This window comes from Drosophila suzukii, chromosome 2L (genome assembly GCF_043229965.1).
Source record: "Drosophila suzukii chromosome 2L, CBGP_Dsuzu_IsoJpt1.0, whole genome shotgun sequence".
NCBI classification, from domain to species: Eukaryota; Metazoa; Arthropoda; class Insecta; order Diptera; family Drosophilidae; genus Drosophila; species Drosophila suzukii.
The window spans coordinates 5,927,861-5,941,523 of record NC_092080.1 but is presented as its reverse complement, the minus strand read 5'-3'; the positions used below and the strand labels follow the sequence as shown (position 1 = coordinate 5,941,523).

At 39.0% G+C, this 13,663-nt stretch overlaps 2 protein-coding genes across 5 annotated transcripts; one reads left to right on the top strand and one right to left on the bottom strand.

Annotated features, from left to right (window-relative positions):
• Positions 1-1,114: 1,114 nt before the first annotated feature.
• Positions 1,115-2,697, top strand: LOC108012491 (CXXC-type zinc finger protein 1). Its single transcript, XM_017077903.4, has 5 exons — positions 1,115-1,303; positions 1,360-1,442; positions 1,503-2,118; positions 2,172-2,514; positions 2,577-2,697. The coding sequence occupies exons 1-5, from the start codon at positions 1,271-1,273 to the stop codon at positions 2,588-2,590; spliced, it is 1,089 nt and encodes a 362-aa protein (XP_016933392.3). The 5' UTR covers positions 1,115-1,270; the 3' UTR covers positions 2,591-2,697.
• A 4,657-nt stretch (positions 2,698-7,354) lies between these two features.
• Positions 7,355-12,936, bottom strand: OtopLb (Otopetrin-like b). Of its 4 annotated transcripts, none has more exons than XM_070994960.1 (6): positions 11,618-11,845; positions 10,472-10,885; positions 9,853-10,005; positions 9,568-9,785; positions 8,567-9,511; positions 7,355-8,032 (listed from the first exon to the last, which is right to left on the bottom strand). In XM_070994960.1, the coding sequence occupies exons 1-6, from the start codon at positions 11,725-11,727 to the stop codon at positions 7,515-7,517; spliced, it is 2,358 nt and encodes a 785-aa protein (XP_070851061.1). In that variant the 5' UTR covers positions 11,728-11,845; the 3' UTR covers positions 7,355-7,514. The 4 variants fall into 4 exon arrangements, with proteins under 4 accessions (XP_070851061.1, XP_016925580.3, XP_016925588.3 ...); XM_017070091.4 differs by having other exon boundaries at positions 10,472-10,888; positions 11,618-11,844; XM_017070099.4 differs by lacking the exons at positions 10,472-10,885; positions 11,618-11,845 and adding an exon at positions 12,731-12,936.
• Positions 12,937-13,663: the final 727 nt, after the last annotated feature.

Sequence of the window (13,663 nt, the reverse complement as noted above, 5' to 3'; positions counted from 1 at the left end):
AATGTGTGGCACATAACCACAAACAGGCGTCGCCCGACATAATGTTGATAAGTGTAAATGCCATATGTAAATGTTGTTCCTGCCACGCCCATTTGAGTTCCGAAAAGGGGGGGGGGATGAAAAAATTAAGCCAGAGTGATTGTGACATCAAAATTGAGTGGGTTGATATTTATGGCACGTAGAATGTGCAACATGCGGTGGCTAAGGGGAAACAGCTTAATTCAATCGGAAGGAAGCTAATTGAGTGTGGCAGGTGTCCAATATCCTGAAAGGTTTACCGATCTCTACTTTTTTTGTGATTTTTCCAGTAATCTTAAAAAAGAAATATTTAACTAATGCGGAAATTGGCAAGGTTTAAATATAATTTTAAATTCCATCAAACTTTTTGGCTTCTGCCAAGTGCAGCAATGGCGAATTTCAACTATCTAAATTGCAAAAACCAGGCACATGATGGAAAAAACGTTAATGGCACCACTGGGATGTAGCTACCAAAATAAAGATATAAAAAAAGGAAGTGGGAAAAGATAGCACACAAAGTGGGTGGCTATAAAAACAGCATTAGGTGAAGGGTTTTCCAAAAATTTGTTGGCCATGTGGGTAAACAAGAAAGTTAATTGCTTGCACAAGTACAAAATGCGATAAGGAAGTGCATACAAAAGTTATGGAATAATTAAATGCGGACTGATTGCCTGGGAACATGGGAAATTGTTAATAAGAAATAAAAACTCTTTGGTTAACCATTGGACCATCTTTAAATTCTCCTTGGTTAATCCAATTTGAAGTTCTGTCTTGGTAACAAAATATTTGTGTAACTTTAGTTTCCTGCCATGACAAATGAGTCAAGGCCTCAAAGAAACCATTTCTGCTCTTCAGTTTGCAGGTCGTACTAACCAAGTTCATTCAAAATTTACCGCCAGGCAGTGGACTGGTAATACGAAATTGCACCATGTGCAGTCGTAAATAAATAATTCATGCCCCATAGAAACACAGTCTGATGGAAATGGAGTTGCAATTCCGGCAGAGCACATCGAAGTTGAATGAATTTTTAGTGCTTTGAGAGACCGAAAAACAATAAAGAATATTTTGTGGCATGGTTTTTTGTTTCGCAATTGGCTGAGCTAGCCATGCAATTGACAATTGGGAATACACTTTGAAAGCCAAAATTGTAGCTGTGGGGAAACAAGCAGGCGGGGGCAAAGCAATCAAAGTTAAAATATCATTTGACACAGTAAAATATTCAGTTCGAATCGTAGTCATTTGGAAGTCAGACATGCCGGCTGTGTACAAAAGATTAATCAAAGAAGTGAGTGGCAGTAAAATATCTTATCCAATAATGGTATATCCCTTTAAATAAACTAGCCTTCCGAGGATCCAAGTCCTGAGGAATCCAACATGATCTTTTATTGCATCTGCGGAGGAAGCCATAAAGAGGAATTTATGATGTAGGTGGTGGTTGTGCTTCTTAGTCCTCGAATCCAATTGTATTTCTTGTCTATTTTCAGTTCCTGTGATAATTGCAACGTGTGGTTCCATGGATGCATCGGAATAAGCAAAGAGCAAGGGGACCGATACGACAAATACTACTGCGACAGCTGTCGCCTCAAGAATCCCCAGTTGAAGCCCACCTTCCACAGCGATCCACCTGGGCCCACCACTCCCGCTCCCAAGACAGAGGCTCCCATTATAAAAATACCGAAGATTCGTATTTTAGAGAGCACCAAACGCCAACCCCCCTTCAGGAAATCGAGTTCTAAAAAGCCAAAGACATCAGCCAAAGTTCAAAAGAAGTGGGAGCCAACAAGATTGGAACCAGAAGAAAAGGTTGAAGAAAAACCAGCTAATGCCAAGAAGATAGACCCTGTGCCAGTTGAGAAATCCTACGTATCGATGGGAACGCAATGCGATCTGATCCGGGAGTTGGTCGAGCAAACCTCAAATTCATTGGGGAATCCCCTCAAAGACAGAGGCATCTGCTACAATTTCTGTTGCACTCAGATCGCACGACCTCAGTCTAGATATTGCAGTGATGAGTGTGGCACATTTAAGGCGTTGACAGACGCTTTCTCGGTGCTACCCCCAAATAATGGCAGTGATGGTTTCAAAACCAAAGATTTGATGGTATGTATACTATTCCTTCGCTAAACTTAATTTATAATATTCCAAATCAAAAGGTTCAGTCCAACTTGCATTCGAAAAGTCAACTCGAAAAGAATAATAGTTCAACTAAAAACTCACAGCCAACTGAGCCAGAAAAGAAGAGTGAAAACAAGTCTGATACTAAGTCCAGAAGAAAGTCGCGTTATCATAGTCCCAGCAAATCGACGAGTCACAATAGCTCAGTCAAGAAACCAAAGCTCGAGGAAAAACCAGCTAGTTCCGAATCATCCGCAGATTCTAAAAAAGAATCTGCTAATACTCCTCAGGCTAGGAAACCACCAAAACGGAGAAGTACAATACTAATTTCTCCAATAATAATGAAGCCAAAACCTGTGAAAAGCAGGAAAGGAAGGAAAGGTAAGAAAAACAAAACACAATCTAATGAAACCAATAAATCGATAAGACACGTTGAATCCCAGATGGAACCCAATAACAGCGCTTTGTTGGCCAGAAAAGGATGATTACCACACTATGGAACCTTTGAAAGATATACTATAATGTATATTTTAATGCAAATAAATCTCTTACTATATATGGTGTATATTTGGTTATTTAAAATATCCTTCCTGCAGCTGCTGTTAAATCAAACAAACCATTTATAGTATAAATCTCCCAAAAAGTCACATTTGTTGACCGGCGAAAGTTTCAATTTTGGCACGTCCCCGGGGCGTATACGTGATGTGAACCTTCCATCAAATTTCCATCAGTCAATGGTTTGGAACAATGGCAAAACAAAAAGAGCCAACACCTAAGCGTCTCTATTTTGCATTTGAGATTTTAGGGATTTTGTATAAATATTTTATTACTATCCTCGCCACATTTATCTTACAGGCACCCAAAAAAAAAACAGAATAGGAATTATTTCGGTTGGCTTTTGGGCGTATTTTGATTTGTTTTCGCTTCGGTCGATTTTTCACACGTTGAGAAACTTATTTGGCCGCCCATAAAATTGATATACGAGTGAGCTTTTGTGGGACAATCACCTAAGGATATGTTTTCATTATTCAGTTGGTGATTTTTGTGCCCAGGCTTATTGGCCCTAGAATTGTCATTTGCAGCATTTGCTTTTATTTCATTATTTATACCTATAGTTTACCTACTCCGACAATCATTCATACGCCATGTGTTACGGAAGTAAAATAGGAAAAAAAAACAGTGACAATGATTGACAGCTTTGCGCATTTCTTGCATCGCAATTGAATATTTTTTCCCAGTTCCCCTGAGACCAGCGCAACTGTCGTAAAATATGGTCATAAAAAAGAATTGCAATAACTAGATATGGTCACTAAATTTTATATGGCGCAAATGTCAATTTCCACTGCAAAATAAAACAGAGTTTTATACCCAATTAGGGAACGGTTTTTGCGCGGTTTTTTAAAGTTTCGGATAATCCAAAAATCCGCACTCCATCTTCCGACTTTTAAGCCGATTGCAGTAACTTGAGGTGGCCGGATTTCAATCTTAAAAGTAATCTTATTACCGTCAAGCTGCAATATGATATTTTAGTCTTTTCGTCGCAGGGATAAGCTTGTGTTTAATTTTCCACTCAACAAAAAATATTACGTTACCCCCTCAAGAGTGTTTTGTGGACTTTTCGAGTGGGAAAAGTGTCTCATGTGCTAGCTATGTGGGCAGATTGAAAGGAAAGGGAGTTCCTCGCCTTCGTCGTTGAAAACAAATTGAAAGTGCCTCCAGCTGTCCTTGGAGTCTTATTAAAATTTTACCATATTTGCGTAACTGTGTTTGCGAAAAAACAAGGCAAGCGTTTGTATTAAATTCCCGGCGCAGTGCATAATTTAATTTACCCTCATGGAAATTGCAGTCAAATTAAATGTGATGTTATTATAAGGGTCTTACTATAATATGGCATGTATATTTATCAACATTTTTTATTTAGATTTTTTGATATTTTTTTAAATTTTATAAATATATTTTGTATATATTTTTTATTGGCCGAATGTTTATTGATATAACTTTCTTTTCAAGTAGTATCTGTATTTGCATTGAGCATCCATTTATGCTATCCCATATTAAATTTTCTTTACAAGGTTTTCAAGGGCCAACACTTGTTTCCCTGTCCCTTAAGCTGCTTACCAATCCCAATCCCATAACCCAACCACATGACACCACAACCCGTCACCAACTGTTGACATCCTCCTTTAAAAAGGTTAATTGTGTCGCTCTAATGTCTTTAGCCATCCATGTGCGTGGCTTACGTGTTTAGGGTAGCAAAAAGAAGGAAAACCGAGGGGACCTCAAAAGATTTGCCACCAGGAACACGTTTTGTTTCAAGACAGGAAAAATGCTTTCGATCTACGTGATGCTCGTCCCTCTTTGGTTTCATTTAATGGGGAGTAAATGGTTTTATTTCCATCTATTGTACTTCTGTTGCAGCTTGAAAAGCTTTTAGAGAGCACACATTTTCCTGGCACCATTTCAGTTGCAGCTGTATCTAAATATCTTTCCAATTGATTTTAAGCAGTTTTGGTAGATTTCAATTCCGTACATCCAAAAGTTTCACTCAGCTTGCGAGAGCAACTTTCGACAACAATATCTGACTTAGAACTTCTTGGCTTCGAATAACTTGGCAGAACTTCAAATTCATTTTCAAATCGAACAAATAAAAAACGCTTCAGCCACTCAAAACTTAATTTTCACTGCCCCAACAAGTGTGCATAAAGTTTTGGCCCCCCATATGAAGTTGAGAAATGTTAAGAGGCCGGGAATAGACTTTGTATTGATTGCCCTACAAAATGCTTAACAAGTCACGGAAAGGCAAGAAAATTTTACAAGATATGTTTTAAGAATTTATAAATGGATTAAGAACATGTGCGATATAAATAATTTATTTAGAAAGTAAGAAAAATAAAAGACTGTCAAATTATTTGGCTTGTATTTGTTGGTTAATGTGTAATTTACACAGGAAACAATTTATCAGACATGATGATCATCTTAAAGAATTTCGGGGTCATGATACAGGGTTTATCTCTTTTACATTTTCGCCACCTTGATTTTGCTCTCTTTTTTATTTCAGAGAGTTTCAAACATTGCTCTCTCAGAGTAATTTTAGGCGCCTTTTCTCGAAAATTATGATTTGAGAGCATTTTAAAGAGAGAGAAATGATTCTTAATTAATTTACCAAGCGAATGTAACAGAAAAATCAAGTAATCTCGATAGCACTCTGCAGTACCTAAATTAAGGTCAATTGATGACAAAGATGCCACTTTCTTCCTGGAAATAACTAACCTCAATAAGTCCACAGTCCTTCGCCCACTTCCCATCTTGATTAGCATTCGTCAGTTGTTTGCCCGTTTGGCTCGGCCATTTGGCCTGTTTTTAAATTTCCGTTTCCGCTGGCGGTGTCAACTCCATGGAAATGTCATTTCCGTCAGGGAAAGACGCCCGGGAGGCCATCAGCTTCAAAGCTGAAAACTGAAAACTCGTCATCCTCGACGTCGACGTCCGTCATTGTCCTTAGCGTTTCCGCGTCATTTCCATTTAAAAGTCCTCCGTGCTCTTTTCCCGATTCTATTTTCCTGCTGGGGGGGCCAGAGGGTTTGACATCTGGAATAGTCGTCGGCACGTTGATGATGGCATCATAAAAAGTGCCATCGACTGCAATTTTTCCCCAGCTGATTTATTAATGTTGACAATCGTGGCAGTCTGTTGACATTGCCCCTGCCCTTTTAGAACGCATTGTAATGGAGTTCCTTCGACTTGAACTTGAACTCGAGCAGGTAGTCTGTAGAAATATTTAATCAACAGATTAATACACAATGAAGAATGCCTGGCCATTCCAATTCGCTTAACATCCCTCTAATTAGTTTCCTCATTTCACTTTTTTGTACTTTTCTTACTCTTTAACCTGCAATTAGCACGTTTCCGTTGAAAATTGCGACTGACTTCTAATTATGATGGCTGCTTCAAGTTAAGGCAATTTAAATGGTTTTAAGAAAGAAGAAATTCTAAATTTAAAATTGGTGTTATGAATAAACGTTGCATTTAACGTACTATTAAATATTGGTGTTGAAAGTTTAATATTCAAGCTCTCTTAATCATTTCAAAATACTTTCTCTTACCCAAAAATGATATATGACAATAGCACAATTACTTTCCTTGAATGGCACCTCACTGCATTTATTTTATTTACTCGGTAATTGCATCTTAAATTCGCAAAAGTCACGTGTGAGACACGTGAGTTTCGTCGTGTGTTTGAGTTGGCTTTAACTTTTTCTGAACGTGACCAGAATTTTATTAAAAAACAAATATTTGTTTATTGCCTGGCTGTTTTTACTTGTTTTTTATTGTCTTAATGTTAATTATGGAGTATCAATGGTTTTAAGTTAACTATATAAATTGATTGTTTGGTTTGACTATATCAAATATTCCAACCACGTGTTCAGCGGAAGGACGTGATAAAGCCATACATCACTCGATTTGTTAACCCCAAATTGCCCGTTTATTATCGCTGCGTAAGCCACCTGAATACCAATTTTTCCGATTTCCCCATAAATACATAATTTAAATGCGCCAATTCATCAACATCACGGCTCAATACCTTTTTATTTACCTAGATGTTTCTCCTCAAAGGTCCTTTAACCAAAATAACCCGGACACATCAATGTCGTCTCATGTGTTTTGGGGCGTTTCAAATTTATGCCCACAAGACAGTCGCATTTTAACCGCCCCCCTTTCACTTCCTTTCAATCGTTGCCCCATTTTGACATTTTTCTAAGGCGAACATACGCAACAGGAAACGGAAACGCCGATTTGTCAATTGTCTGCCACAAGATTTATGTGAGCCACGATAAATTTGATACACGAGAACCTGGTTTTGCTTTTGGGGCACGCGCTTTCTTATGGGGTGTTCATGAATCAGGGCAATTTGTAAGGGAATCACATATACCGGAACCAACGATTTATTTAAAGGTTTTTCTTGATTTGGCTGTTAAAGCCTTTAGCTTAAATCGAACTAGATAATTTAGAAAAGATTTAAATTGACAACAAGTATAGCCCTAATTTCAGTGAATCAAATTTGTTACCATCTTAAAGTGTCAATTGAAATTAGGTAACCATAATGGCCGTTTAATCTATTGACACCCTAACTGATAACTGAAAGGTAAATAATTATTACGTAAGGCCGGAGTGATTCAATGCTCGTTACACTCAAAATTAAGAAATATATTTATCAAAACCATTCGCTGAATAAATAAGATCTTTATTTTGTGCTAGCAATGTCAACATATTTCGCACTTAAACATAAATTAACTAATGCTCGAAAAATGTCGCTTGAGTTTTAAATTAACTTAGTCAAAGGAAAGCTAGAGAAAACTAATCAACAGGTGCGTATGGGCCAACTAATGAGCCTTGGCCTTGTAGGTGACTTTCCAGACTTCGAAGAGGCAAATGGTCGAATGGAAGCGGTAGAAGATGGCCAGTGGCATGGAGATGTGGGTGATGATCGTCCAGCCCCAGACGCCGAAGAACTCCAGATGGGTCTCCCGGAAGACGGCGCGTCCCTTGATCAGGGTGTTCACAAACCAGATGGCTATGTTGGCCACCAGCAGGAAGGTGATGATCTCCCTGCCCGGCTTCCTCCTCACCTGTTTGTTACCCTTGCACCTCCGATGGCTGGCGTGCAGGATAAACATGGTCTGCAGCGAAGTCTGCACCACTCCGAATACCTCTGCTATAATGCCCTCCACGCGATCGGGCACTGTGTCCCATTTGGCAAAGTAACTACCCAGGATACTGAACATCCCATACAAGTAGACCCCCGTTTGGGCCACAATCAGCAGCAGATTGTCCAGGTCCATCGAGTGGTGGTCGTCGCTGTTGTCCTTGATGTAGCGCAGATCGCGCATGAGGATCATGCCTGTATAATAAGATAGGTACCATTAATATTAAAAGAAAAAGATTATCTTAATTATAAAATATTTCTAAAAACTATTTAAAATGGCCCTTTGATATTAATAGGGTTCGATAATATCATGTTAAAATGTCTAAAAGTATGCAGTGAAAAAAGAACGTTGTCTTTTGGTGTTATGGATTAAAAATTTTTGGATACTTTAAGACACCTGTATACGTTGTTCATGTCTGTAGACAAATATTAATGAAAAACAAACTAAACATTATTAAAAAGTAGTATGTAACTTAAAAATAAATTCCGAAAATCTATAAAAATATACCTAGAAATGGCAGACTTTAAAATGAAAAGCTGTCTAAAATTATGCAATGAAAAAAGAACATTGCAAAGTAATACATTTAATGTATCAATGTATACCGGACTTAAAATACATAGATGCAGATACCTTTATAAGAAATTCAAAACCTTTTTAATAAAACAACCTCAAATATACTAATTTTAAAGATTTTATAAATAAATCTATTCCTTAAAGTTGGTACTCACCCGTTATCACAGCCGAAGCGCACATGAAGTACATGAATGTCTCCCAGAGAGTGACCTCCTGCGTGGCCACCAGTTCGTATCCCGGCTGGGTGTACAGCACAAAGTACATGATCATGGAAATGATGGTCATCACAATGATCATGATGCCGAAGAAGAGACCCTTGTGAGACTGCGAGCAATCCACGGAGAAATGATGGGCAGGCTTAGCCGCGACTGGCTTTACAGAATTCTTGCGGGTCTTGTCGATATCCGGAATCGACTTGACCGTCTTCCACATCTCGAAGAGGATTACGGCACAGATCAGGCTGTACTCGATGGTGCAGGGGAACAGGAAGGGGGACAGCTGCTGGACCAGAGCACCCATGATGGTGGTCCGGGAGCAGCCACTAAAAGCAGCCGCCGTGGGCGGAGGACCCACAGTCGCGTTCGCAAGAATAGAGCTCACGTTGGTTAGCAGGGTGGTGTCTAGAGGATGAAGGGGATGGTGATGGTGCAGGGATTCATTGACCGCCGACCAATCTGTTCCACTGACGGAGCTGTTGTGGATGACCAGGTCGTGGGCGGGATCTACTTCGTGTTGGCCAATGTGGAAGATCTCGTGCTTGGTCTCCTCCACCAGGACATACAGCCACTCGCATAAGTTGGTGGCCACCATGTGCATGAGGCCAAATCTCGAGGTCACCTTGTGCCGGGCCATGTCCATGTAGGTGGTGTTCAGAAAGATGAACTGCACCTGGACGATGCACAGCACCATCCGGCAGATGGGCGTGATGGCCACGAATACATCCCGACATCCTGGATGGCCATTCAGCTCGAAAAACTGGCCAAACTCCAGACCGGAATACACCATTGTGCCAATGGCAAAGGCAATGGCTCCCACTCTCAGATAAAAGCTGCCGAAATGGGTCACCTTATGCTTCAGGTGCACATTGCTGTTCTTTTCATCTGAAAATACAAATTCTTACTATCATAAATTCACCTTAAACAAAGGCATATCTTACGATAGTCCTTGAGAGCATTGAAAAGCGAACGATTTCGGAAGGCACTGATGTACAGGAAAATCACAAAGAGTATGCTGCCCACATAGAGGTACACGTAGAATCCCTGGTACACATAGGTCGGTATCTGATCAGATATAACCTCTGTTATCGGCAAACAAACGCCGAGCAGTACCAAAAGTTTGCAATACGTTGCCGACAGCGCTGAACTTATGGCATCGCTGGAAATATATTTCAACCACAATAGTAAAATGCAATTTGGATTTGTTTGAATTTCTAACAACTTACTTGCCTTGGCGCCGGTTCTTTTCCTTCTGCTGCTTGGCATGATAACTATTGGCTCCATTATCAAAAAAGGCCGTAGATCCATTCCTCGCACTCGTGGTACCGCTCTGGATATTTATGGTCGCTGTACTGCCGCTCGCTGTTCCCTGCAGGTTACTGGAAAATATTATAGATATCATATAGAATTAGTGACTGAAAATCCAATACAACGCTTAAATTATATAATATTTTAGACATAATTAAAGTTAGCCAGCATAAAATATGGATAGATGTGTTTGAAAGTAAGGGTCCCTAAGTATATCTGCTACTATATATAAATTCATTATGTGATTGGAAATTTTGTTTTTAATTTTGAAAAATATAGTGCCTAGTGAATATTGTTAAGTCTATAAATATCGTTTGAAAATCTCAAAAAACTGTTTAACGAATTGGGGTGCAAAGACTTTTATGAAAAGGTTTTTAAAATATACCATATTATCATGTTTAAATGAATAAAGAGTGGGTGAGTCAATAGAGGAAACACATTTTCATAGGATTAGATATTAGAAACTATAGTTAAATAGATGAGTAAACATTTTAAAGAGCTTTGAAGAACACTCCAGTTCTTAAACCCAAAAAGTACCCATTTTTGGCGCTCCTTGGCGACAGGAAGCCGTCCTTCCTAAGGATCTCCTGGAGGAGCAGCGACGGCCTCCGGGACACCTGGAGGGTGCAGGCGGAGTCCTCGTGATGGATCGGAATGGTGGGCAGTGGAAGGAGGGCCTGCCGCTGACTGGCGTGCTCCACGAGATCCAGGTTCGTCTGGGACTTGGCCAGCGGAGAGATGGGATGCGGCGACATGACCGGAATACTGTGGTGTCCACAGTGATCACAGGAGGTTCTGGCGTAACGGACCACCTGGTTCGAGGTGGCTGCCACCGAGTGACGCGGAGATCCGGGTACCGAGGGGGGCAGAGAATTCGGCGGGGATCTGGAGAACGATGACTTCTTTGGCGCAGTTATAGTTATGTATTCACAGGCATCGGAGCCTCTGTGACTGCTGTTTTGGGGATCGGTATTAATTAGATTTCTCAAGGACTCTATTCCCCCGGCGAGTGGCACATGTACACACGGAAACCCCCGACAGGTTCAATGCTTTCCGAAGAACTGAATTTTCTTTTCCAACTTTGCATTCTCATGGTTGGAATTATCAATTTTAAGTCTTCAACCTGACCCTGAAAGAATTGCACACACACATCTTAGGTATTTTGCAGCTTTGATTGATTTTTGATCGATTTCTGCCCACAAATGGGGATATTATCACTCAGCTGGTTAAGCAAAGCACGCGTGTTCCTTTGGAAATACCTCTAATGTGTACATAAGTGGATAGATAATATTCGGTATGTTGTCTCATCAATCAAGAGATAGATAAGTGGTCACTGTTTACACAAACATTAAGTGATCACGTTTTCCCTTTGTTGTCTGCAATCAGTGTCTGAAATTTGAGCCAGAGCTTTCACACACCAAAAAATAACGACAAAGAGCTAATGTCTAAGCATGACATCTATATGGTATTGATAAGATATAAACCAGACAAAATTAAGAATGGAAAAATTAACTGTGGAAAATTAAACCTTTTTTCAAGATTATATTTTACGATTTGACTGGTTTTCAGATTAAGAGACTCTCAAAGGTATTCAATAAAATAAACACTCGCGAATATTTATGGTACTTTTTTATCACTGTGTATATGTGCCACTGCAGTTGAGTATTTAAATCCGAAACTAACTCATTTCCTTTCGATATCACATCGTGGTGATAATGGACTCGTTGCTTGGTCCTCCATAGGTTAATCGGTTCATTGTACATATCTTTCGATTTCAAGTTAATTAGCGACATTTCCGGGCCGATGCGCAGTACTATATGAAATCCGACAGATAAAAACCGATCGATCAGCGATCTTCTAGACCGCGATTTTCCGCGCCCTTACAGACTCGTGTCACTGCGAAGACTGAGGCGTTTTTGAGCCAGTTACTCCAATTGTCGGCCAGACTATATTTGACTAACTGATTAGCGTTATTATTAGCCTGCTATTTTTACCGTACGTGTACGGGTGTGATCCGTGTGTGTAAATAAATCTATTGCAGTCTTATTATTGCCTTAATTTATTAGCCTATTTGCACTTCATCAGAGAGGCTGTATATAACATCTTTGGTAACGTATGTATTTGGTTTTGATTTGAAATCAGTAACTATCCGATTACAATATCACGTCATCACAACAAACCTTGTCAATGTTGTTAATTATCGTGTACAGAGTGGGTTGTAAAAGGTTCTGCCTTTCCAAAGCAAACTTAGCCGGTTATCTCTGCCAGTCTAGACCTTATTGCTCTTGACTTGTTTACTGGGTCAACACTGTTTGCCGATCTCAGGATAGAAAAATATTTACCCAGATGAGTAAATTTCATTGTGGACTTCTCAAATCATTTCAAAGAGTTCGTTAATTGTAAAGCTGTGACGTTAAAAATGTATTTACCTAAGCTTTGGGGTTTTAAAAAAAGGAAAAACCTTGAGGCTGACTCATCAGTTTTAGAGAAAGTTACGTGATAAGTGTTAAAAACCAAAAAATTACGAAAGACCTAACACATCTAAAAAGTGTCTGAAAACGATTCAGACAGACGCCTTCAAGTGTGAATATGGTACGCCATATTTAATTAGTAAAATATATAACGAAAATTCGCAAGTTCAAGTAATTAGATCAAAGTGCATTTTATTTTTAGAGCATGATATATATTTTGGTTTTCATTTTGTGGTCTACCATTTATCAATAGAGCTATAATAAAATCTTAGATTTAAGTTGTTTTTATCCATTATATAATCTGCTTAAAAGCACTTATATTTACCTGAAAGTAACAGTCGGCATTCTTTCGTATCGAACTCCACTGTTGCGCTCAATCATTAATTAGGCCAAAATATATTATATTTAAGAATTTTAGATATTTTTCTCTCCTTAAATACAACTTCACATACAAATAACTTATTCTTCTGCTGAAATTTTATCTCCGTTCTTATACATAGTTTGGATATATATCCACCCGCTAAAAAGTTGTGCAGATGGCACAACAGCTCTAGAAAAACTGAAACCCAAGCCATACATCGATTCTTATCTAGGGGGTCTTCCTCATGCTTATAATGCCAACATATACATAGGCAACGCCCTGGAACGCGTAAATTTGTGGTTAGTTAATAACCAGATACTATCAATGGTTCCAAAAACCAAGACAGTAGCGGACTGAAGGTAAATACATTGCCTATCGTTATCTTTTTAAGGGTCACCATTCCGACCCTGTATGTTAGCTGAGTAAGCACTTCTTTCGAATGGCTGGAAAACAGTATTTATTGCCACTATCAGTTTGCTCAAAATCAGTGCAATCGTATCAGGCCACGCTTCTGTTTACGCTTGTAATCAATAACTTCTGTCAATATTTGCCAAAACATATACGTTCTTGTTTTATCGTTCTTACCTTAATATTTTCCAGCCAAAACTTTGGACTGCCCGATAAGAAAGTTAGTTATCAACAGAAGCCGGGCAAGTTCACCATTACTAAAATAATATGGGGTGTAATTTAAAGATAATTTCCAGCGCGTCAGGTGGTTATTTTTGGGGAAGTAACTTTTGTATAGGAAATGCGTAACTTTTTAGATCAGTCACCATTCATGAATCATAACTATAGAAAATCTGATTAAAGTCTGATAAATGCCAGCTTTGCAATAGACAAATTTTTCTTTATACTTTAAAATATTCACACAAATGCCAAACATAAAAATTATAATGC